At 41.8% G+C, this 27,137-nt stretch overlaps 1 protein-coding gene across 3 annotated transcripts; it reads left to right on the plus strand.

Annotated features, from left to right (window-relative positions):
• Positions 1–1,612: 1,612 nt before the first annotated feature.
• On the plus strand, positions 1,613–25,940 carry celf3a (cugbp, Elav-like family member 3a; the record flags this gene model as incomplete). 3 transcript variants are annotated; one of them, XM_083900296.1, is made up of 12 exons in its annotated part: positions 1,613–1,757; positions 3,957–4,039; positions 14,088–14,136; positions 15,573–15,701; positions 16,930–17,009; positions 18,268–18,411; positions 19,459–19,603; positions 20,758–20,907; positions 21,450–21,509; positions 23,332–23,436; positions 24,674–24,817; positions 25,813–25,940. In XM_083900296.1, 12 exons carry the CDS (start codon positions 1,613–1,615, stop codon positions 25,938–25,940), a joined length of 1,362 nt encoding a protein of 453 aa, XP_083756422.1. The 3 variants fall into 3 exon arrangements, with proteins under 3 accessions (XP_083756422.1, XP_083756423.1, XP_083756424.1); XM_083900297.1 differs by having other exon boundaries at positions 15,576–15,701; XM_083900298.1 differs by lacking the exon at positions 20,758–20,907.
• Positions 25,941–27,137: the final 1,197 nt, after the last annotated feature.

Here is a 27,137-nt window from a genome sequence, read left to right on the forward strand (position 1 = left end):
AACCAGACTGCTTACAATTATTCCCCACGTCTCCTGAAAGAAGCCGAAATATCAACCCGTCTCCTCACTCTTTCACTCCAACCACCGAGACCACTGTTTATTTTTTATTTTTTTTTAATGATTTTGTGTAAATATCAGATTTGTATATTTGGAAGAAAGAAAAAAAACCTCGCGGAAGAGCAGCGAGGGGGCGGGGGGGGGGAAACAAGCAGACCAAGAAAAACACGCTCATGCCGAATAAAGGACCGTGTCTGGATGTTAGTAGTGCTGTCACCGGAGAAAAAGAGCCCAACTTGTAACGGGATTTAAACACACGCTCTCTCTGCCGGATGAACTGAGGGAGACACGTTTCATAAGTAAAGAAGAGGAGGAGGAGGGAAGAAGAAGAAGAAGAAAGGCGTCCACTGACTCCACCGATTCTCTGCCACAAACAGCACCACAGGTTTGAACACTGTTTTTATTCGATTATTCGTTCGTTTGACTCTTTGTTTCTTCAGGGGCTTTTTCTGCTCGAAATGTTGCGAAATCGTGTCCGGGGTCATTGTTGTTGCTGATGACAAAGAGAGCGCACGCAGGTTCCAGCTGTGCTGACACACACACACACACACACACACACACACTGGCATGATGTGTGTGTGTTTTTTCCAGTGTGCACACTCACTACGAAGGTGTGTGTACTATTATTTACAATGATGTGACCTGAATTGTTTCGTTCTCTCCACGCTGACAAAGAGAATAGGTCATAACTTAGCTGTGTGTCTGTATGACTCATGAATATTCAATGGGAATATTTAATCTCAGCCCAAGAACATGGAAGTTATTAGAATTATCTCTCCTAATTTAGCAGTGAATGCAAATGAGCTGATTGAAGTAGTGTCAAAAAAAAAAAAATCACTCTTGTGCTTATAAACCCAGTTATCTCTCTCTCTCAATGCAGCGTCTGATCATATATAATTGGATTGTACGCTTGCTCATCAACATTTCCAGTGTTATTATTTTCTACATATAATATTGTAGGCTTCCACTTGCTTATTTCTTCATAAAACAATCACTTGTTTGTATCCTGAACTTCCCCTAACTCAACTAAAACAAACAAGGTCATTCTTAATTAGTGTGCGTGTGATCCTGATAAGTAACCACAAAATAAGTTGAATTTAACAACTCTCTTATATTATTTATATGTCGAAAAACAACAACTTTATGTCATGGCGCACTGCTTTACTTCTTACTAAAACATGTCTGTCTCAGTGCACAGTGAATTCATTGGCAGAACTTGGTTGATTTCTATTCTTACATCCATTCTATATCCAGATCTTGGCGTTGTTTTCGTGTCTTCCAGTGAGATGTGTGTTCTATAGTCCTGGATCTGTGAGAGATTTAAGCCTGGCGTCTCTCTGAGGGAGTAGAATCTAATATTTCAGCTTCCCAGTCCCACTGAATGTTCCCATCTGCACCTCCATCTCCAGCCTCCTGTTTGCACCTCCTGTGCAGTGTGAATTTAAGCCTGCAGGCTCCTGTCTGCTCCTCCTGACCGCCTCCGCTCTCTCTCTCTCTCTCTCTCTCTCTCCCTCTGTGTGTTTGTGTGTGTTATTCTTCCTCTCCAGACTTCTCAATGAAGGAGCCTGACGCAATCAAGCTCTTCATCGGGCAGATTCCCCGAAATCTGGAGGAGAAGGACCTGAAGCCCATCTTCGAGCAGTTTGGAAAGATCTATGAGTTGACGGTGATAAAGGACAAATATACAGGGATGCACAAAGGTAAGGACACAGATTTAGTCCTGGAGCAAAGTCTGGGGCACATGTGGTGTGAGTGTAGTGGTGACAACAATGATTAGAATTAATATGTTGTGATGTATTCGTTCTGTAATTATGAGGATCTTTTTCATTTAACACCTCTTAAAAACATCTCTGTGAGGATAAAAGAGTTTATATCTTCACAAATAGTTCAGTCAGACTTTGATTTGTAAAGAAAAAAAGTAGCTTAGATTCAAATTGAATGACGTGGGGTAACAAGGCAGGTGTTTTCAAGCTGAATCAACATCATTTAATTCATTTTAAAAGTCAAATGTAAACATTATATCAGAATTGGGGCCAAGACCTATATTTGCAAAAGGCAATTTCTTTTGTTCTTCCATAGATTTGAGCACATATAGTATAAAAGTGCAGTGTTGCTGTATGTATTCACTATATTCTCACACTTTATAAGCTGCGGTTCAAGTCATAGTTCAGTGTAGTTTTCTGACTATAGACATGAAAAGGTTTTTGGGGGGGGGGGTGTTTGCCGTGAGCCAGCTCAGCGTTGAACCTTCTCCTCTGTGCACCAGAGACTAACTCTGTGCATTACAACAATGGAAAACAGAAGAATTATGTTGAGCAGAAACAATCGAGCACACACGTGCAATTTGTCTGCACAGTCCTGCAGCACACACTGTAAAAATACTACTAACCTTTTTATTGTTTCCTCACAAAAATTTAAGAACTTGATCAAGCGGAAGAATTAATTAATAAGTGTTTATTTTAGTACTCTACATACGGGAATACATGGTGATACAAATCAAATTGAAAGTGTTGCTTTCATTCATTCATTCATATTGGGGAGACGTAAAAAGTGAAGATCCACGTTCATCAGGTTTGGAGTTAAGTTGCTAAAGTGATCCAAGCTAAACAATGACCCTAGCTGTCATCTCTAATGCAAATGTGAGCAGAGGAAACAAAAGGCCTTTATAAAGCCACATAAACCATCAGTCATGTGGGAGACGTATGGGTCCAGGTGGTACCAGTCCTCTAACACCTACAACACCTATTCTGCATACATTTACATATTCATGATTTGTGGAAGCCCTAAAGGTTAATGAAAGCCTTTCTCTATTATGTGCAACTGCATACGTTTTGCCTAAACAGCACGATATTAAATAGTCATTCAGACCTGCCTGTGTCTGACTTGTCTCCAGGTATTATGATTTAATAATCCCAGAGATCTCCCGTTGCTGTTTGACAAAATAAAGTTGTCTTTGTTGTTTTTGTGTGAAATGCAGATTTAAAGACATACAATAAATAATGATGGCCCATATTAGACACATGGCCTGGAAAAAGACACCAAAGCACAGTGCATATCAGATCATATTTATAACAGCACGGTGATGTCTCTGCCTGCAGGGCTTCAGGGCAAACAGTCAACTGAGTTTAAATTAAAATAACATGACAGTGCCAACACTGAGAATATACCCTGCCCAGCCAAAAAAAAAAAAAGAAAAAAAGAAAAGTCACATACTATTTTTCTCTTTGTGCCTGTGGGGGCAGTGTTATTATCATCTGCCGTTGTTTCAGTTGCTCAGGTTTTTTGACAACAATATGTGACCACAGAAACGAGCTCAGCTGAACGACCTAAATATACTGAACGAGCCGTGTTCCAGGATGACAACGCAGGATTCATTCAGCTGTGAAAGCACGGTTCATTTTCACACATGCATAGTGCACCACAGAGTCCAGGCCTTAACTTAACTCCATTAAGAATCTTCAGGATGTTTCTGGAGAACACTTAACGCAGCATGTCCAGCTCTCTCCATCCCATCATCAGTGCAAGATCTGGGTGAAATCTCGTGACATTACATGAGCGTATCGAAACAACGGCACGATGAAGAACAACAAAAACATTGACTTTTCTGGTGTGTTTTTTTGCACTCTATGTAGAAGCTGACCTGAAAGTGACCAGTAGTGTGCACAGACATTACAGTGCACAGTGGCTCAAGAGGAAAAAGGGCACCTCCACATCATTATTAATATATTATATTAAAAAAGAATAATATAGAAAACATAGAAACATTGCCGTGGCTGTTTAAGAGGCTGTATATAAAATGACTGCTGTCTCATGCAAATTACAACACAAATGCCTCTTTTATTGCACACTTTGATGTGTTGTAGTTTGCTGACCATCAACCTTTTATTCTGTATCTCCAGGATGTGCCTTCCTGACATACTGTGCACGTGAGTCCGCCCTCAAAGCCCAGAATGCACTGCACGAGCAGAAGACGCTACCAGGGGTGAGTACCTTTGTCGTCATTTTTCCAAGTCCTCGACATAGACTGTTTGCACGGTGAGGCCAATCGGGAAATAAGAGTGTACTGAATAGACACCAGGGGGCGACTTCCTTTGAATGGATGTATATGGTGAAAAAAATCCGATTTCTCACTTTATTTATAACGTCAGTAAACAATTTCATGAGGAGCCTGGAGCTCTAGTTTCAGGTTTTCTTGACTAGAGCATTGCATTTGGAAAATAGAAGATAGAGCTTGGCACATAGGCGTGATTGACAGCTGAAATCCTCCAGTAGGAGCCTTGTTGCTGGTGACATCTGTGCATTTCTGGTTGAAAATCCTCAAAATCTTGCAAGGAAAAAAAAAAGAAAAAAAGAAGAAGCATAATATAACTGTCATTCCCGGCTATCTGAACCCAAACACACGTGGGCAAAAAGGAAAATTAACCAAGTTTGACATGCCAGGCCAACTTCCCCCTTTAGCTCCAGTGCTTCAATAAAGGTCAGAGGCTGCTCTCTCTCTTATGTTTCATATGTGATGCATCCAGACACATCCATCCAGCTGAGGCATGAGTCATCTCGCTGCATGTCACAGGTTGAAAGAGACAGCTATGAGGTTCGCTTCTGGATTGGCTTTGCCAGTTCAATTCTCTCTGATGTTCCTCTCTCTCTCTCCCCCTCACTCCCCCCCCCCTCTCTCTCCCTCTGAATTCTAATCAAAGTTAAACCTAGCTTTATTAGCATAGCCAGGCAGCAGGTGTGCTGCCAAATGACATTTCCAGAGCTAAATATGACATGACAGCCACGTCTCCATAATAACTGAGTGTATGAGAGACAAGGCGACAAGGCAAGGAATTACTGAGACAGAGTGCGCTCCCAGACTTGCTGCTGCTTCCTCTTTTTTTTTTTTACTAACAAGGCGTTGACCCTGTTTCCTTTTGGTTATTTCTGCTGAAATCTACATTCATTGTGATTCACTTCTTTTCTTCTTTTTTTTTTCCATTCTTCTTTCGGAATGACAGCTTGTGGCTGTAGCTTTTAAGGGAAGAGTGAGGAAACACGTGTGGTGACAAAGGAAAAACCTCAGGCTGCAAATAACTATCATTTACTATATCGATTCATTGTCAAGTTGTGTGTGGGTTTTTTTTCTTGGATAATCAATTAATTGGCAGACGATTGCTCTATGTCCTTCCTGTCCCACGAAACAGTAATATCATCAAAGACTAAACAAAGCCAACAAATATTCATATTTGAGTAGTTGGAGTGGATTTGTTTTATGTAATTTTTGCTTATAAAATCAATTGCCAGTTAATCAAACAGTGGATTGACAGAAAATGATTTTTCATCACTGATTAATGACTTAAATTAGAGCTCGACAATGAACCGTTTTTCAAAGTGAAATCACAAATTGAAACAACGCAATTTGCAGTTTGCAATTTTGCAATTTGCAAAGGCTGCATTTAAAGGTTATAATTTTGATTGTTCCGTGTTCTGTGCCAATTACAACTGCACTACACGGACGTTAAGAGGATGTTAGCGCGATTGCATTCTGGCATAGTAGTTAATATTTGATGGTATCTTATGTCACAATTCTCCATTAAGCCAGTACCTGTAAATATTTAACAGACACTTGACTTGAAAAGTTCTGTCACAAATCCAAATCTCAATATATGTCAGATAATCTACAGTGAGATATTCAGGCCTATAGTGGGAACAATCATTTTCTGCCTACAGCTTTCTCTGCATGAAGATCTGTTAGTTTTCTTTGTCTCAGCGCTATCACCGTGGCAAACTGTGATCTGTGTTTTTAAATAATATAGACGGACGGCTAATTGAAAAACAAATCGATGATTATCGCAGTCAGTAATTGATTTAACCAGCGAAAATCAGTGTTTTTCTTTTTTTTTTCTGCCATCACTGATTTCTGAATTTCCTGTCAACTGATGAATCATTTCAGCAGCAGAGCACAGTGTTGTAATTGTAGGGAGGGGGGGGGGGGGGGGGCACTACAGGGTGCAGAGGCAGTTTGAAAGGACAGGCTGGTATGAGGGTGGCAACAAATGAAATCCTATTGTTAGCGTGACAGTAGCGTGACCTTCTTGACCTCTCGTAGGGGATCAGCAGGATCCCAATGCCCCACGGCTAAAGCCATTTCCCCCCATGTGTCTCTACACCCAGCGGCTCTCTCCTCTCCTCTCCTCACTCACAACCTCTTACCTCTAAGCTTCTAAGCTGTGTGGAACAAGCTAAACCCTCCTTGGTTTCGCCCTCCCCCTCTGCTGACACATGGAGGAGGAAAAAGAAAAAAAAAAGAAAAAAGACAAAAACCATCTTATTAGCTCCATACACGCCCACACGGACAAGAGCTGCTTCCCACCCCTGCTACCAGCTGTGGGGTAATTGTCATCTAATTGCACCTGCACTGCCAAAGAATAATTAACTTTGGCATCTCATGGCCGGGGTGATACAAAAGAAATAACATGAAAGCAATTATATGAGTGAGAGGAGAAAGCTAAAATGAAAGCACACCTGAATGTAGCCAAAGCTGAAGGATGTCATTAACACTCAGCACTCAGCTTTTTTTTTTTTTTTTTTTTTTTTTAGCAATTCTCCTTTCTGGGAAATAACAGTCAGACTTTCTTTCTCTTCCGTATTTCACCAGAACAAAGGAAAAGAAGAAAGAAAAGCGTAAAATAAAGGCAGCGAGAGAAAGACGTGAGTGAACAGATGGTTGTATCAGAGGGGCACCTGGTCTTATATGTAACTTCAGGTGAGAGAGGAGGAGGAGGAGGAGGAGGAGGAGGAGGAGACACGGTGTCAAAAGCACATTCAGCTCAACGCGAAGGAAAGAAAGTGAGAGAATTATTCATTTGGAGAAAAAAAAAGGAGAGAAACAAGGCAGGAACAGTTAAACAGTTTCTGAGAGGATGTGTGAAAATAGGGGGTTGGGAAGAGAGAGAAAAAAAAACATTTATGTTGTGAGTTCTATTCTCATTCTGCTCTGCGAAGACATCGAGCTTCGTATATGTGTGCTGTCTCAGGTTGTGTTGTCCAGCTCCATGAGGTCAGCTGATGGGACAATTCATGTTTGAGTCATGATGCTACTTTCCCTTGAGGGTCAGTAGAGCCGCATTCACTGAAAAAAAAAAAAAAAAAAATCTGTTGTTATTTTTTATAATCCATTGAGCGTATCACAACAAAAATCTCAAGAGCTAAATTGCTAAAACTCACTAGTTTCAGTCTTTTTGTATGATTTTCCGAGGCTTGTATGATAATAAACTGATATATTCTGGTCTTGCACCGTCGCTCAGACAAAGAAAGACATTTTTACGATGTCAAGGACAAGTGAAACTGACATTTTAGAGACCATGTGCTTAAAACAATAATGGAGATTTGACATTTTTGGAAGTGTGGTTAAATGCGTATTGAGAATATTGACTCCACGCTTGTGTCTGTGTGACAGATATGAGCGTAGCTTAGCACAAAGAGCATAAACAGGAAGAAAAAGCCACAACGAGCCCGTACACCCATGAAGCCAAGCTGTTAGCTCCATTGTTTGTTAGCTCTATCTAATGCTAAGCTAACAGCTTTGTATTTGAAAATACTATGCAGACCTATAGGCGTGACTATAGTGGAATCAATCTTTTCATAAACTGTCACCACAGAATCACACTTGTAAAATACAAATATTCAACTATCACCTAAAATATTTAAGGTTTTCTTTAATCAGTCGATAAGTAGCTGTGCTACAAACTCACATTAGCATGAACAGAAACACGCATCAATTGCTCCTCATCAACACTCACTTATACATGAATTAATATTTGCAACAATGCCTCACTGTTAATATTTTATATGGAATAACTATTTAATAATGTGACTGTGCCCAAGTGGGATAGTTCTGTGTGTGTGTGTGTGTGTGTTTGGTGTGTATTTGCATTTGCAGCGGGGGAAGGGAGGGCAGGTGTTCACACTAACAGGGTTTAATGACGAGTGTGTGCTTTTGTGTATGTGTGAGTGTGAGTGTGTGCGTGTTTGTGTGTGTTCGCAGCCTAACTGTCTGTTTGCTTTTGTGTGCATGTGTGTGTGTGTGTGTTTTTTTGTGTGTGGAGAGTACACATCCACAGACATGGACGTACAGATGCATGGATGGATGGAAGTTGTTGGGTTTATCATGAGCTCCTCTGTGGTTTATTTATTCACTATCTGCTCTCAGAGAGAGAGAGAGAGAGAGAGAGAGAGAGAGAGAGAGAGAGAGAGAGAGAGAGAGAGAGCATGTGTGTGTGTGTGTGTGTGTGTGTGTGTGTGTGTGTGTGTGAGAGAGAGAGTGAAATCTGTGCCGCGAGGCCTTCTGTGTTTAAGCTGCCTATATAAGAGGAAAGATCCCTCTGTGAGTGGAACATCTGACTAAGCTTGACATTTACTCAGCCATAAGGACCCAGACGGAGCAGACAGAGCGGTCTTATCAATAGTCTGAAATAATGCATATGCTAAATATAGCCAAGGCTTTTTATGCAGGATATGAGACGGGAAGTTGCCAGAATGTTGTAATTTGTGCCTTTAATGTCTGAGTAAACATTCAGCTGACACATGGGGGCTTATGATCGGTTCCAGGGTGGTTTATAGTCCTCTTTTGGAGTGTAGATTTATTCAATCCGTGCCCCTTTTTAATATTAAACACTGATAAGTAGGTCAAAATTTATATTTTATATGTAACAAGGCAACAAAATATGCGGATAACACAAAGTAGATGCTCAGAGAACATACCTGAAAATAAATCAGGGCTTCTACATATATATAGACCGCCCGTATGTCGACGTCACTCAGTCGCAGAGATGATGAGGATGATAGCAATTAGTGCGCCTCACAGCGTATGTGCTCACTTGATGAATGTATCTGGCTTTGATTCATTTGCATAATTCATGCATATCAACACGCAATCGGGATGATGCAGGACAGGCCGCGCTGACTGACAACGACAACAACAACAAAACAAAAAAAGGGGGCCTGTTCTCCGTACGTCACTCTGGGGGGACTGTAATGATGAATGCAGATTAGATTTACAGACGTGGTAAATGGGTGTGAATGAGAGAGAAATTGGATAAATGAAGGAGGGGTGGGACTATGATTGAGGGTGGGGGAGGGCAGGAAGAGATGAATGAAAGTTTGACATAATGAACAGTGGGTGGCGGCGAGAGTGAAGGGGGTTGGAGGTGCATTGATGCAGTGTGTTTATCAGCTTAAATACAGACATCTGTCTCTGAGAAATTGAGTGTTTTGGGGGTTGGTGTGCGTCTGTGTGTGCGTGTGTGTGTGTGTGTGTATTGTGCATATGGTAGGTGAATGCACACAAAGTGGAAAGAGGCTGTCACAAAACTCATCATGCTCCTTGAACTCTGTTGCAAGTCGTGGCGTAAGCGTGTATATACACTGCACTGCGGTGGTCGACGTGTGTGAAACACAAATAAAATGAGTTGAATCAAAAGTGGGACAATCTGGACACACACACACACACACACACACACTGAGCTCTGTCCGTGATTCACTTCTTTCTCCCCTCTGCTCCACTGAGTCGAGTCAAACAACACTTGACATGAATATTTAAGAGCCAGAAGAAACAAAACCAATTGAGAGTTGACTCTATTGTTGTAAGAAATCTACTCTTTGATATTCCGTTTCGCCACTTTGAGGAATTCCTGTTGTTGCTGTCTGACCAATAAAAAAAAGAAGAAAAAAAAAAGCTAAATGTCAGGTTGGTCCTGATGCTGGACAGACTATTGAACAGTGTTTTAGTGGGAGACAACATTGGGAAGCAGCTTTGACACTAAAGAGAGGATCATTGATTAAATATTATTGAACTGTACAGGCGTTGTGCTGTCAGTCTCTTTGTGTTTGATTGATTCACTAACTGTCTGGTTTCAGGAGATGCGAGAGTTTCTCTCTGCTCTGTGTGCTTACCCACCCATGTGTGTGCGCATCTGTGTGTGCATCCACGTGTGGCAACACGAACATTCCGTATTAACGCATCTCTGCTTTCTTTCTTTCTTTCGTGCCCGTCTCCGTTATTTTGTTTTGCGACTCTTTGTGCGAGCTCACAATCGTACGGTTTCTTTTAATCTCTCTCTTTTTATTTTTTTGGGCCTGTGAATATACCAATTTCCACCTGTGCTTCTTCTTCTTCTTCTTCCACCCCCCCCCCCCCCCCCCCAGGTGAATTCAGAAGTGTGTCCCTGCGTAAGTGCATTTGTGATGGAGAAGCGAGAAGCGAAAGCAACAGAGAATGGAGAGGAGCAGAACAGGGCGGAGAGAGAGAGAGGGGGGGGGGGGGGGGGGTAGGGGGAGGCGGGAGGTGGCAGGTTGATTACGGTCGCAGGTCTCGTTGCCTGGAGACGGCTGGGATGAGGGATGCCAGGTTGCTTGGCGACCGGCACGATGCAATGACCAGCGCTGTGTGATGGAGCGGAGGGGAGGCAAAGATGGTAGATTGTCTTTGTGCCCCCCCACACCCCCCCCCCCCCCCCCCTCCATTAAACACACAGACCTCCAACTCTGTCTCTCTGCTGTAAACGTTGTTGAAAGAGCAGGAGAGATGGTCTCTGCTGATAAATTCCGCCATTCAGCGTCGCCGCTTTTCAGGGCAGACAAGAGAAATGGGTGGAAATTTGCGAGAGAAAACACACGACATGAAATGTGTCAACCTCCCACCGCAGCGCGCTGCTATATAGACCTGACATCACTGGTTGTGTTGAGCTGAGAGCACAGAGATTATCATTAACTCTACAGGTTGTAACCAAAAAGGGGAGAAAAAATATTCTGCCATCAATATGCTTGACTCACTCCAGGCTTTAAATGGCACTCGGTCGAAAAACACATTTCTGTTGCTGTAGTAGGAGAAAATGCATTTACACTGGAGTGACTTCCTCTCAGTGTATATGGACGTTGATGGCACTATGGAGGGGGGGGGGGGGGGGGGGTCATGCATTATGGTGAAGGGGTCGAGCTGTGATTTGATTGGATAATCTATGGATTTAATATCTCATAATCCTCGCAAAATCCCCTGTGGCATCACGGAGAGAAAAGATTAAGTGTGTGTGGATGTGCGCTGATGTTGCTGTGACCGACAGGAGCAAAGAGAGAGTGCGTGAGTGTGTGTGTGTGTGTGGTTATAACGGATGTGTGTTTAGTCTAAAGGTGGCTTTTTATAATATCTGCGCCGTGTGCTCGGGGATGGATCACAGAGGGAGAGCAGAAATCAAACAGCAGAGACACAGTGATAAAACGGGCTGTTGATCAGGCAGGTTGTGCCTGTGCGTTGTCTGTTCGCAGTGTGCGACTGTTTTTGTAAACAAGCCTGAAAGAGAAAAGGGAGGGAGGAGAGCAACAGGAGGAGGAGGAGGAGGGGAGAGAGCAAATTACTGTAAAGTGTTTGTTAGTGGTTTAGGCTTAGGAGGGAGATATTTTCCTCCCTGCTTCTGCATCTGCTCTTCAGGCAGCGCCAACATTCAACAGGCGCGAACGCTCCCTCCATCATCCCCCCTTTCTTTCTTTCTTTCTTTCTTTTTTTTCCCACCTCCTTGCCTCCCCACCCTCCTCCCTCAAACATCTAATCCTTCTATCTCTCGACCTAGAAGCACTCTTTGTCCTCCTCGTTTGTTTTGCAGCCTCGTCTCTTCTGCACGGCGTTCAGAGCATCCTTGTTTTCCTGATGTGGGGTTCTCATCAGCGGGGTTGTCATGACGATGGCCATGCGAGCGTGGTCTTTTCGTCAGAGCAGTGGGTCCGGTTGCCGTGCTGATGTGAAGTGGCGCAGCCTTGATGCCGCCACTTCTCACTGTTTTCCCTCTTGTATATTCTAATTCCCATCTCCTGAGCCATCTGCTGCTCCTCTCCTTATCACCGCCACCACGGCCTTCACCGTTTGTCTTCCTGCTCTGAAATATGGGCCATGGGATTTTTTTTTTTACAGGCGTCATTCAAACATGGGATTGCATGGCGCAGGATGTCGTACGAAACTGCTGCCTCAAGGCGCGGGAAATTTCCCAATAAATTATCCTTTATCTTTGTGTTAGAGCGGCAACAAATAAGTGTGGGTTTTATTGTAGATTTAGAGACTTTGTTGCACGTACACACACAACCGCCAAGGACACCAAAGGTCTTGTTCTCAGTGTTTGTTTTCTAAAGATGTTCTACCCACTAAATGTAACTCTAACTATAAAAACCCTGCATGGAAAGGTGTACAAAAATATCAGATTAGATCTTTTGTTGTGTATGATCACCTGTTGAGGTCGACAAATATTACATTTAAATGTATTATATAGTTGTTGCCTATAGCTGCTCCATATATACTTATTTTCCACCCTTAAACACATTTATTTATGAAGCGAATAAAAAGCTGAGAAAGCAGGATGTAAATGTTAAATAGTAATAATAAAATAGCCTTCAAACATAGATGTTTAGAATAAATGTCTAATATTATATAGTGGTAAATAATAATATGCAATACTTGGATTGATGTCTTGTGTATACAAATATACCTGAGACATCACGAGTGCATTCATTTTGGGATGTCAACGCTCTCAGGGCGATAATAATTCCCATGTAATGTGACGCGAGGGCAGAACTTAAAAGTATAATTTCATACTATTCGGTAATTGCATGATCAGGCCCCCCATTTGCTTGAGTGATTGGAATATGGTTTTGAGTCTTTGCCCCCGCGTCTCTTCTATCACCCTGTTAATTGGTGCAATCAATTGGCCGCTCTGAGTGAGGCGACACAGGAGGCCACCGCAGCAGGTGTTAGGGAAGAGGAGGAGGGGGGGGGGGGTGGAGATATTTCAGCTGCTGCTTCAGTGAGGTCGTGGCGAGGAGACGGCGGTGTTTGTGAATGTGGTCCTGTCCCTGTCAGAGCGGAGCGTGATGACCGCTCCACCCCCCACCCCCCCACCCCCCACTCTCCTCGCGATCAATAGTGTCTCCTGGTGACCAATCACAGCAGATCAATCAGTGACACAGGAACAGTGACTGGCTGAAATGTCACCGGCTCCATAATTAAGACCTTCATTAAGCCACAGTTAACAGAGTGTCACTCTGCTGTGCTCTCACCTCACCTCACCTACCTCCTCCACCCCCCCCCCCCCCACACACACACACACACACACACATCCCCCCACCTCCACCCTTTTCCTCCATATGCTCCTTTGCTCCTCAATCCCTCTCAATCCCACCCTTCTCTGTTTTGCCCTCTTCTCTTGATTCCATTCAATGCCCTCTTTTCACTGTTTTCGTGCTCTTTACATTTTAAAAGCCGAGGCGCCGCCGCCGTACTGATGTGTGCACATTTTAATATAAGGGCTGTGCTCTGAGTAAATAGGAGGACAAATGTGAAGAAGTGAAGGGGAAAGGAGGGGGGGATTTCAACAGCTTCTATTTTGATGAATTCTTTTTCTTTGTCATTCTTTTATTATTTCTTATACATAAATGTATATATATATATATATATATATGTGTGTGTGTGTGTTTCTAGACCGTGTGTCTCGCCACTCTGATGCTGCATGCTTCTGTAATCCAGATTAGCCGGCGAGTGTTCTTAATCTTATCACTTCCCCAATCCCGAATGGGTGTGTTTTGTCTGATAGGGGTTGCAGAAGGAGCGGTAGACAGCAGTATTAGAGGGTAGGAGAGGTGGAGAGAGGAAGAGAGGAAGAGACACTGTATGACACTGTGAATGTAATATCCCAAATATCAGTGTCAGGTGTGGTTTGCCGGAGTAGAGTAGGCAGGACCAAATGCAAAGGAGAAAATGGTAGAGGATGGAGCACAGGCTGAAGGCACAATCATGCCTACGTGTCACTAGTTTGTCACATTGCAGCGATAATAGATGCCATTTTAAAAAATAACAGCCACATTTCTATAAGATGCAAACTGCTGCCAACGATTTAAATGGTTTCTTTTGTACATACATTTCCTCTTTTCCCTGTTTCCTCTCTTGTCACACGGTCACTAAACCGGGTCCTGTGTTTAAACGTAATGTGCCGTGTCGCCTCTTGTCTTTCCAGATGAACCGTCCGATCCAAGTGAAGCCAGCTGACAGTGAGAGCAGAGGGGGTAAGAGACACCTGTCCACCACTCAGACACACAACACCAACTCAAACAGCAAGCGCTGTGAATCTTAACTTTCTCACAGAACATTTTTGAGAGGTTTTTTCGGGGAGCAGAGCTCCAACGTGACACAGGAATCAATATAATGAGCCAGTATAAGCGCTGGTACATCTACACAAACTTACACACAGCTTAAAACATGCACTTTATATATTATTCATGTGTGTGTGTGTGGTTTTTTTTTATCTGTAAACTGTGTGTGTTCATTTTGTTTTGATCTACTTTTATGCCCTTTTAAGTGACTTGTATTGAATATCAGTTGAGGAGCATTTTGAATAAAACAACAAATCCACTGCAATCAAACAACAACAAATCAATGTTAATCTAAAACTATAATTTCAAGAGTCAGTCAATAACCTGAAAATATGACGTCTCACAATCTCAAGACCTGCAAAATATTTTCACAGTCTTCTGCCACAACATCAATATAGTGATTCAGCATGAGTTTGAACATTATTGAACATCAGAGCTGATTTTGAAGACCCACGCTGCTAGGTTTAGTCACCTTAAGTAAGGTATACGAATTCATTGGGAATGTGAAAAAGGTAGTCCACACAAGTCAGGTTTTTGTTTTTGTTTTTGTTGAAGATTGACGACAAAGGTCCTGTCTGGAGAGTGTGTGTTTTTGTGCTGTTGGTGAAGCTGTGACCGTGTTAGAGGACATGAAAAAGGACATTTTGACATGTCACAGTAGAAAAAGAGCAGGTGTAAATAACAAAATGAATGAAGGCTGAATTACCGTGCGTGACAGCGCTGCCTGATTACAAAAGTCAACAAACAGACTCGGATCTTTGAGTGTTAAACATTACCACAGCCGCTATCTTCTCCTACATTTGCATGATGTAAGTCAGACAACAACATGATCACGTTGTGTCACATTTTCATACACTCACTACTACTCTGTTAGTGTGTGTGTGTTGTTCCCTGAGAGGTCTGCTGTACATGTAGTGGTAACATGTGCACATTTATAGTGAGTGGGTTAAAACACGGCAGAGACGCTGCTCTGATCCGTCACAGACGTGGACAGACGGAGCAGCTCCTCTGACAACACACAGGGCGACAAACATTTGAGTCAGCGCCAGATGCTTGCGTGTTTGTGGAGATTGTTCGTGTTACTGCACTCTGCTGGTGCTGTAAAGTATGACAGGCTGACATCCACCCTGCCCCTGTAACTGCATGTCACACTGTTGCTGCTTTATTATTCATGCATGTACTATAACGGTGACATGGCACCTTCTTCCCTTTTTTTACCCCCATTGCCTGTGTCACCCCCCCCCCCAATAAATCATCATCACCCTTTTTTGATGTCATTCACATCATCCTGCTCTCTCTCTCTCTTTCTCTCCCTTCCTTCCATTCTTGGTTAATCTCCTTCCCCTTAGAAGACAGGAAGCTGTTTGTGGGCATGCTGGGAAAACAGCAGACGGACACCGATGTGAGAAAGATGTTCGAGCCGTTCGGCAGCATAGAGGAGTGCACGGTGCTCCGCGGGCCTGACGGCACCAGCAAAGGTAACAGAACGTACCGAATAAACTAAGAATTGATGCAACGGACAACAACACAACAGCATTTTAACACGGATTAAGCATGATGACAGTATGTGTGTCATGTAAAAATGACAAATGCATTTAAACTGAGTCATGCTTGAGCTGTTTATTTCTCCTTTTTGGGAGAACAGTATTTGTTCTACACAGTTCTACACAATTGTGTGTTTGAAATGACTCAGCTTCAGAATTACTGTATCGGACTAATATTGGTCAAGTTTGTGATATCGGTATCAGACACAAAATAGTGTCATCGTCCCATCCCTAGTTAAAACTGAAGCACGACACACAAATAACACAATAATTTAAATAATTTGGCCCCAAATCAGGACAACATCACTTATTATACAAATCTTCTTTGAGTATTTTGAAACGTTATTGATGCAAAAGAGCCTCATCTTCTGATTATGAAGATTTACTATATGTATGCTACAGTTGGTGTCTGTGTTTGCTCAAAGGTCCAGGGGCAGTAAATCCTGGTAAAGCCTGAATCCTGTTAGCACTGTTTTGCCACCTTTGAGGTTGGGGATGTATTTCATTTTAAATGGATGCAATAAAATTTAACTCATCATCTTAATTGATTTACACAGAGTAATCCAACTGCCAAAACCCAATCAATTTTAAAGCACTAAATTCACATTTGCAAGCTTCACGAGCCCCAATATATTTCCAAAAACACCTGTGTCTCGTGCTTTTCAACTTCGCTAAACATTGTAAGTGGAGTTTGCGTGTTGAGTTTCAATGCGACACGGACACTTGTGTTATTTGTGTTTTTAAGAGTCAGGCCTGCAACACACGACCGCCATGCGAATGCAAATGATTGTTATTGTCACCGACAACACTGCTAATAATATTTGCCATGTAAATCAAAGTCCGGCGACAGTTCAAACACAGATGCTAGTTTTTTCTGCGTGCGTTGCGTGAGGCATGACTAATGGTGCAATAGGTTTTATGGGTCATGGCTAATGATGCGTTTGGAGGTTTACGGGCTGTGATTGATGAAGCAATGAATGTTTTGTGGACCATGTTTAATGATGCCTCAATAACTGATGAAGCGCTAGATGTAAGACGGCTCCTAATGTATTTTTAAAGCAAAGTCATTTTTTTTCAGATCGTGTGTGTGTTTGTGTGTGTGCGTTCGTGCGATTGTGTGATTGTGTGAGGCCACGTTTTAATGGTGTGTCATTTTATGTAGGGTGTGCATTTGTAAAGTTCCACAGCAATGCAGAGGCCCAGGCGGCCATCAACACTCTGCATGGGAGTCGTACTTTACCTGTGAGTCCCCGCTACACACACACACACACACACACACACACACACACACTACAAAGCTACACAGACATGTGGTTACACATGAAGTCAAATATAGACGCACGCAGCTGCTCCAAATCCAGTCATTTAGTCACTCAACATTGTGACTCAGCTTATAGTCACTGCTTCTCATTATTGCCCCCCACCTCCACACACACACACACACACACACACACACACACACACACACGCACACACACACACACACACACCACACAAACACACATCTTGTTGACATAAAACATTCCCTAGCCCAGGGGTCTGCAACCTCGAGAATCACAAGAGCAATTTTTGACCCATCTCCACCCAAATATAATTTATCTGGAGCCGCAAAACCTATTTGACCCATAAAATGAAGATGACATCTTCAAATAAGTTTATAAATATATATATATATATATATATATAACCTACAGAACTTTGTAGATCCATTCGAGTCCTTCTGTTAACTGTGGAAAACTGATAAAATAAAAACTATGTGTGGTACGTGGATGCAAAGATGGACAGGATTCCAAATGTACACTTCCTCCGTGTACACAGGACTTAATTTCAGCATGAGGAATGGCTTTTCATATTTCAAACACAGGTTTGTCAGGTTTGGGGAGGTTTTTAAATGTTGCACTTGACGTAGACAAAGGATGTGGCGCATGTTTTTAGTGGCCCAAATAGTAAAACATTCTTATTGCTTGCCTTGATGTCAAAATGCCTAACTCTAACTCTAACCCTTAACCTCAACCCAATTATTCTTTTTAAACCCAGTTGTGACAGAAGGTAAAAAACTGTCAAAATGTCCCCACTTTCCCCAAAATGTTTTTTTGGTTCTCACAAAGATATATATATATGTACAAACACACACATAGTCACAAACTGACGCTAAGGATTAATGACAAATTCCTCTTTAATGCGCTCATTTGTTTGTTTGTTTTTTGGATGTCGATGGTTTAAGGGAAAAAAAATGGGTTGATGTGGGAATATATTTACATTCTGATGTAATTTCTGCTTTATTTGTGTCTGGTTGTGAAAAGCTAATGAAGAGAAGATCATCAGGAACAAACATTGTTGGAGACAATTACGCTAAAAATAATCAGCCTCTTGGACATTCTACATTACCAGGACAACACATGCATCATTAGCCACGTTATCCTCACGCTAAGTGGTGATGTTCTTTTTTTGTGTGTGTGTGTGTGTGATGATTTGAAAATGTTCCACGCTCCCTCCACAGGGCGCCTCATCTAGTCTGGTGGTAAAGTTTGCAGATACGGAGAAGGAGCGAGGGCTCAGGCGGATGCAGCAGGTGGCCTCTCAGCTGGGCGTCATCAGTCCCATGACCCTGCACCTCGGGGCATACAATGCCTACACACAGGCTGTGAGGAACACACACATACATATACATACATATATGTAGAGCATATAAATAACATTTAATTTGTTTTTATGCGTTCCTCCTCTCTTTCCTCCCTCTCTAATGTTATCTCCAATTCAGCGTCTTTTTTTTGAATAAAAGCAAGAGACCAAGCTTCAATCTCAAATAGTTTGTAAACATGTTTTCCTCACGTGCGTAGAAATTAAATTCCTGAGGTAAAATTCAAGTTAAAGTGCTATAAATTGTGCCATAAAGTAAACATATTTTAGCTTTTTCTATTCCACTGTGAGAGTTTTGTAAATACAAGAGTGTTAATGTCAAACTAGATGACAATACTGATCTTGTCTTTGCTAATTGACCATTTAGTGCAAATGGTTTTAGATTTGGCTCATTAACAGTTTGTGATGCTTAAAGAGGCCTGACAACATTTTCACTTTGCGTGTGTGCACAAAAACGCTGTCCCTTATTTAAACTTGAGCTGAAATATAACAATGATAAATGGTGCACAGTGCAGTCAGTTCCTTTTTTTACCTTCACAGTTTCGAGCGGGAACGTGCTTCACCATCTGAAGACAGATCATTACCTTGACTTGATTATAAATACTGTGAAGCGTCCGCACTCGTTTGCACAAACAGAGAAGGTCACAGAGGACGGCCACGCTGTGTTTGTGTAGCAGCATAAAGCGACGTGGCCTTCAAATTTAAAGTGACTTCTAATTGAGCTCTGTCTGGAATCGCTGCAATTATATAAAAACAATTTTTGGGTTGTTTTTGTTTCTATTCAGGCTCGTTAATAATGAAATTTGGGGACATAGTGTGTCTGTCTGGGCTTTTAATCCACAGAAATCACTTACTGAAATGTCTGATGTTGAGTCGCTTTTTGCTCGACCCCGAGATTAGATTCAAGAAAAAACATGCACTTACGGCGCACACTCACAAAAACAAACTCAGAAAACCCTTTTCTCTCCTCCTCAATCACATCCTCTCTCTCTCTCTCTGTGTGTGTGTGTGTGTGTGTGTGTGTGTGTGTGTGTGTGTGTGTGTCCTCCAGCTGATGCAGCAGCAGGCCCTGGTGGCACAGTCGGCCTACCTCTCTCCTGTTGCCACGGTGGCGGCAGTTCAGATGCAGCAGCTCGCTGCCCTCAACCCCAGCAGCATCATTGCCACGCCGATTGCATCCATCACCCCCTCCTCAGGTAATGAGAGGCAGAGATGTCTGGCTCCGGCCGGCCTTGATTAGATTTCTGCCTGAAATATGAGGACAGTTACACAAGGAGAGGTGGACCAAGAGGACAAAATAACAAACATATTATGTGGGGGGGGTTTTTTTTTCCTTCAGACTGCAATGATGTTCGCCATGTTAGCTTTTATTTTTTACGCTGCAGGAACAGCCCGACTAGAAATAAGCCAAATATTCTAAAACTGATTTAAATTGTACATTATTATTTGTGTATTAATTGGGTAATGTTCCTTACATGAAAAGTTTACTTCAAATTTGTGGTTTGATTTTTAAGAATTTGTACCTTTCTTATATGTGCACACATCAATCAGCGATAGAGAATTCTACATTTAAAGCATCTTTACAACACACCAGTAGTGGACACAGAAACGAGGCGCAGGAGCAGTGGGCGGCACACATCTGTGCCTGTGGAGCAATGAGGGGTTCTAGTACAATTTCCTAAAAAAACAATGCCCTTTTTTTCTTTCTTAAAAACCCACGTTTGCAGTGTACGGACTAGGTGAGATGGCTGTTGAGTTAGAGTGCCATGTATCCTGCATGCAGTTTGATCATTTTGATTTAATCCCAGCTGATGTCTGAAGCTGTTTTTTTTTCAGTCTTGATGTTGATCTGTTTTCATTTACATAAACACATGACATGAACAAACATTTGACCTAGAGTATCTCAAACATCTGAATGTTTAGTATACGAATATGAAAAGTCAAAGCATACAGGAGCACCACGGCTACAGAGTAAAACAAAGAGTAGGTCCACACACTGTTGTGCTGCAACAATAATTGTCTTAATTTAACAAAGCAATAAAAGCTCAACAGTGTGCCGAGCTGCTCTTTTGTATCCTGTGATAAACAAATATCTGCTTGGATGATTTATCAGTCAACCTTTAGGAGTGCAACAAAAAAACACTTTCTTGATTTGTTTTTTTAATTTCAGATCATTGCTGTCTACAGTGTAATATCAGTGTTAAGTGTGGATCACAGTGGAGAGTAATGTAATGAAAAGTTTGGAGTCAAAAGTCATCACAAGTTTCTACTTAACCGTCCTATCATAAACGTAGTCAATTGTTATAGAAGTAGACATTTAAACCAAACTTTCCCCTAAACTGATTTGCAGGTACCAGCACTCCACCCTCCATCGCAGGCACGCCTGTTCCCGCTCTGCCTCCGCCCATTGCGGTGAACAGCTACCCCTCTGTGCCAGCACCGCCCAACGGCCAATCAGCGACCGAAGCGCTCTACACTAACGGAATTCATGCCTACCAAAGTACAGTCATCACATCCTAAGTCAAATATCAAAATAAACAAAGAAAAACAAAGAAATGTTCCTCCACAGACTGGCAAGCTTCCTGTTGTGATGTTGAACAGCGAGGGTGTGATTGAGAGGAAATTATATGAAACGAAAGCACTGAATATTATTTGGAGCGTGCTGATGTGCTCCAAATAACAGGATTTAGGAGTGTGTGTGTGTGTGCGTGTGTGTCCTTGTGTTTCTTACCTATTTAGGACCTTTGCTCACATAAACACTGACCTTGTCAGGACCAGTAGTCCTCATGGAGACACAAAACCTGGTCCTAATGAGGCAGAACCCCATTTCTGGAGTAACTGTATGAGTTGGCAGCTGCGGTGGTTAGAGGTTCTGGTTAGGCATTAACTGGTCATGGTTTACGGTTAAGGTTAATGTGTTGTTTATGGATGGAAGTCAATGCAGTGTGCAAAGATGAAGAGCTGCACAAACCTGCGTGCGTGCGTGCGTGCGTGCGTGTGTGTGATGTAACAGTTGTTGACGATGTATTTCCTGTGTCACAGCTCAGAGTCCTGTCCTGGATCCTCTACAGCAAGCCTACACAGGCATGCAGCACTACACAGGTGAGCCTCACAGCCTCCGCACTCATTATGTGAGATGTGTTCGGTTAAAAAGTGTCAAGTAAACTGACATTAATAAATGAAAATGTGTTGCCACCTACTTGCCTCCCTGCTGCTGTGCTCCTGTTTTCAATGGCAGACAAATTGGCGGTGTCACAGAAGGACAAGCACAGGTGTAAACAATCATATTAACGATGGCTGCATTCCATTTAGCCTCCTCAGTTTCACTGTCTTCTTACGACTCGAGCTGTTGTGTGTAACTTTGGAATAAAGACACGTCGTCTTGCAACTTGAAGGTTGTGGGTCCGATTCCCGGGCTCCGCTCGTGTCCTTGGGCGAGACACTTGACCCCATGTTGCTCCTGACGGCTGAAAAGAAGTCGGGAGGGATAGAAAACGAAAGAGTGACAGAAAAACCTGCGCTTTGAGTGGTCGTCAAGACGAGAAAACTGTAAGTCGGTTAGCAAACAGCAGGGAACGCACAAATAAATGTGCATTAAAAGTTTCAGAAGTGAATTCTACTGCTCAAAAAACCCGGTCGTTAAAGCAGGTTTATGGGATAAACGCCTCTTGTCCCAGCCCTCAGACCTGTAAATGGTCTGTATATGGCACTTTTCTAGTCTCGATGACCACTCAACGCTGTTTTATACGACAGTTTTGCCATTCAACCATTCACACACTTTCATACAGCACTACAGTACTGTGCAAAAGTGTCAGGCACCACCAGCTCTGTTGTTTGGCTGTCAAATTCTGTGATCATTGGCATTTGGAATGAAGTGATGTGACTTAAAGCTGGTCTTATATATTAGCGAGCTGTCAATGAGTTTAACTCATGAAACATGTGTATGTAACGCTCAAGCATGTCTTGAATAAACCTGGCGTAATACACTTCTTTTTTACAGCAGATATTTCTTTAAATGAAATAATAGGACAAACACAGGATTTACCAGTAACATTAATTAAGGTTCCACTCCAGTATTAACAGAGCTGTGCTATTGTTCAAGTGTAAGGGTAGATCACGCAAAATACTTGACACCTGTAGAGGATTTTTTTTTTTTTTTTTTAAACAACCAAAAACTGCGTACATATTTTCTGGATGTGTTCCAGTAAAGTGAAATAGAAACAATTATCCTCTATTGTCGTTATAGCATTGTTAAAACAACAAATCTAATGGCGGCTTAACATTTCTGCACATTAATGTTTGCGCAGCACATTTTCTATCACTATACCCATTCACACGCTGCCATAATAAAGCAGTATTATCGGCATGTAGACTAGTGGAGCTGGAAATCAAGCCCATAGCTTTTGAGTTGAAAGACAACTCGCTCTACCACTGAACTACCGTTGCCCCAGCAAGCTGTATACACGCTAACGCTCCCCACAGTCAGGTCTGATAGTATTGCTTGTCACAGCCTGTTTTCAGACTCAAGGACTCAACATTCAAATAATGCTACATTGTTTCTGTTGTTAGTGCAGCTTTAATGTTCAGTCGACATGAGATGTGTTTCTCCCGTGTGTCAAAAGAAACAGATTTAGTTTCATATATAAGTTGACCTCATATCATGCTTAACCAGTATACAATATAAAGGAAAACAGCGAGAATAAAAAATGACCTTTGCAACGACCCAACAAATCTTCACAACATGCACACATATAACAACATGTCTCTCTTTGTATAGGATGAGTCATTACATTACAAACTGCATGCAAACACATGAGTGGGTGGGGAAAAGCAGCTCTGTCAGATGTTAGTGTAAAGTGATTAGCTGGCAGCGGCTCACGTCTCGCTGATCTCTGTTCACCTGTTCCTCCTTCTTCTCCGTCAGCCGCCTACCCTGCTGCCTACAGCCTGGTGGGACAGCCGTTCCCCCATCAGCCCACGCTGGTGGCTCAGCAGCCGCAGCAGCCGCAGCAACTGCAGCAACGGGAAGGTAAACATGCATGTTCTTTTTGAAACCACCTAGAGTGTACAGTACAGCTGTGATTAGAAGAGAGACTGATGACTCATGTTTGTTTGGTGAATGTTTAGTTTGACCCAGGAGACAATTATCCTAACATAAAGGCTGGGAAGGAGGCAAAACTGCTCTCCTGGCTGCATCTAATCTGATTTAATGTCGCGCTTTATTCTTTACTCTGTTTTGGTTTTGTAGCTTTGGTTTTTATCGACCCAATTTCCAAGTTAAAAAAAACCAACAAATCTCATCATATTTTAATCCATATTTATCTATCCATATTTACATACTGTAATATCATAAAGGCAAATACTTTTCCACATTGTCTTCATTGTTATTTACTGTCCTTAATTATAATTATTCAACCAGACAGACTGGGAATCTTCATCCTCCAATATACCAAACCATAAAAAAGGTGATATTGATTCCACAATATCACCTTTTTTTTTTATATTGATTTCCTAGTTTTGCTATTGTATACACTACTGTTCAAAAGTTTGGGCTCACCTATACGATTCTTTTGTGTTTTCCATTAAAACTCACACTTTTATTCATCAAAAGAGTTGCAAAATTAATAGAAAATACAGTCATGACATTGACAAGATTAGAAATAATGATTTTTATTTGTTTTCAGCTGTACTAACATCATTGCACAAGGGTTTTCTGATCATCCAATAGCCTTCTAACGCGATTAGCAAACACAATGTACCATTAGAACACTGGAGAGATGGTTGCTGGAATTGGGCCTCTATACACCTATGTACATATTCCATTAAAAACCAGACGTTTGCAGCTAGAATAGTCGTTTAACACATTAACAATATATAGAGTATATTTCTGATTCATTTAATGTTATATTCATTGGGGGGAAAAAGTGCTTTTCCTTCAAAAATAAGGGCATTTCTAAGTGACCCCAAACTTTTGAATGGTAGTGTGTGTTTTAAAACATTTTATAATGTATATATACATAGTGTCTTTTTTTGAGTCGTGAATATTCTTCTGGGTGTGGTTTTCATTTACATATTCTAATGTTCCCACACAGAATTGAAGTAAATCACAGTTGATCATTGTGTTATTTATACAGATACAGATATGTACACAGGTGTTTGCCAGTTCCTCTCGTCCTCTGACTCGTGCTGTCTTGTCTCGTCACATGTCCCCCTGTGTCCTTGTCTCTCTCTCTCTCTCTCTCTCTCTCTCCTGCCCTCATGTCCAGGGCCTGAAGGCTGTAACATCTTCATCTACCACCTGCCACAGGAGTTCACTGACTCTGAGATACTGCAGATGTTCCTGCCCTTCGGAAACGTCATCTCTGCAAAGGTGTTTGTTGACCGCGCCACCAACCAGAGCAAATGCTTTGGTGAGTCACAGTGAACATTGGCCACAGCTGTGATGGTTATTGTTGACAATTTCCTTTCTCGTGTGTAGTGCACAAAAATATATATAAGATGTAAGAGTTCCTACATGCAAACAAAAGGCTTATTTCTATCAGATCTGAGTCACAAGTGTGTTAAAAGCTGTATGTTAGTGAGCACTATACCTTCACTGCAATAATTCACCAACCTGGCAGCTGAGCTGGGCACTGTCCTTGCAGAGAACTGGATTATTGTGGTTATTGATTATTGCCTGTGGAATATTGGTCCACTCCTCCTCAGTGACTTTGTGAATTCGCCCTGGCAGACGTGTGACGTCTGTGGCGTCGCGTCGCAGCGAAAGAATGAGTGACCTTTTAATTGTGACCAGTCACCGTGCAACACTCGTGCTCTTTAATCAGCATCTTAATAATGGATTAGTGTAGTAAAGGTGTAGTGCTCACTAATGCAGATTTGATTACATTTATGAACCACATTTGAGGAATTTGACGTAGGAAATCTTACATCTACGTGTGTGTTCGGTTTAATAAAAGCCGTGTTTCCACCTTGCAGCCCCATTAACCCTTAGAGCGCAGAGCATTTAAGCTGGGTTTTTTTTCCATTACTATGTTAAAACGTATATAAGAATGTGCAATATATATATATATATATAATATAGAGTGTCTTACATCCTCTTTTTCAGGCAATCATGATTATTTTTTAACATGTTCACCAACTATAATAAACACACCTGAGCAAAAAGTAAATCTTGAATCTGAATTTGTGAAATTTGGAAATACGTCACATTTTAGAGTTCGCGCGGCTCATTTTTATGAACAAAAATTGAAGATTTTGTCACTTCTGCACAAGTATGCATTATAAAATGGATCCTAATTTTGACTGAACAACACATAAGAACATGTACGCCCCAGGATGTCCATATAAGGTATTATTCCCTGTTGCTGCTGTTGGGATCATTTCATTCTTTTCTTTTATTCCTCAGGTTTTGTGAGCTTTGACAACCCGTCCAGTGCCCAGACTGCCATCCAGGCCATGAACGGCTTCCAGATCGGCATGAAGAGACTGAAGGTGCAGCTGAAAAGGCCCAAGGATGCCAACAGGCCTTACTGAATGAGGTACGTATTTAATAATTACTGACAGGGAGGAGTCTGGAAAGGAAATGATAGACAGCTAGAAAATGTGTCCTGGAGGTTAGACAGACAGAGGATCAGTAGTTAAACAGCTGTCTTTCATGTGGAGTCAGTAAACCTACAGTACATTGACTTTACTTCATTTAAAATGCTTTACAAGGACTTAAAGATAACTGTGTTGTTGTTTTTTTTCTTTTGCTCAGTACGTAGGAACAGTTTGAGTGAGAATTAACCTTCGACTTGGATCTGATGTTGTGTCTAACCAGTGTTCTGTCCCAGGCTTGAATGCCCAAAAACTACTGTCCGTCATTAATTTTATGTTTCACTTTTCATTTATTGTTTTTGTGCTGTGCCATATACCATTTTTCCTGAAAAAAAAAAAAAACCCCAAAACAAAACAAACCATCACATCACTCTCAAGACTGTCCCCGTCCTCACATATATGGTGGAGACGTGCGTCGCTATGGCTATGGTTGCCAAGCAACCACTAAAACCTCCCCCCTTCCTTCTCACTGCGTTGTAAGTTAATTGGCCTGTGTTGGTTGCTGTGGCGATATTGCCTGTGATGGTTGCCATTAGCAATTTTTATTTTGGGCCGTTGCCTTGATTCACCATGCTCACCTGCATGGCGGGTTACTGTGGCGACCATGAACTGTGTTTGGTGCTTTGTGAGTTTCCTCTTATTATTTTGTCCTGGTTTTTAATCCTTATACAAACACTGATCAATAACTGTCACTTTACCTCAGCATTTGTAAGTAACTGATTATCATGACATGCCTTTTTTTTTTGTAAAACTAAATCACTCAATCAACCTGTTGTCCATCAAATAATGGATAATGTTTTCTTTTTTTTATTAGACCTTTTCGGTTTTTGATAGCTTTCCCTTTTTGTTGTCTGTCATGATTATCATTCTTACATATTCCCTCTGTTTAGTTGGTTGGTGTGGTAGTTTTCCGGTGATGCAGGGTTTTTTTGTTTGGTTGTGACTCAAATCCAAGTGACTTTGTGCCTGAACTTTGTTTGTTTTTTGTGAGACTGACACTGAACGTGCTCCTGTATGTGGTTCGAGTGACTGTGTGTGTTTGTGTGTTTGTGTGTGAGACACACAGAGGAGTTTTGTGAATTTTATATTTGCGCAACTGTTTTTGAGTAGATGTGAAGCCATAGTTGTGCGTAG

Source organism: Microchirus variegatus (genome assembly GCF_963457635.1).
Source record: "Microchirus variegatus genome assembly, chromosome: 13".
Lineage (NCBI taxonomy): Eukaryota > Metazoa > Chordata > Actinopteri > Pleuronectiformes > Soleidae > Microchirus > Microchirus variegatus.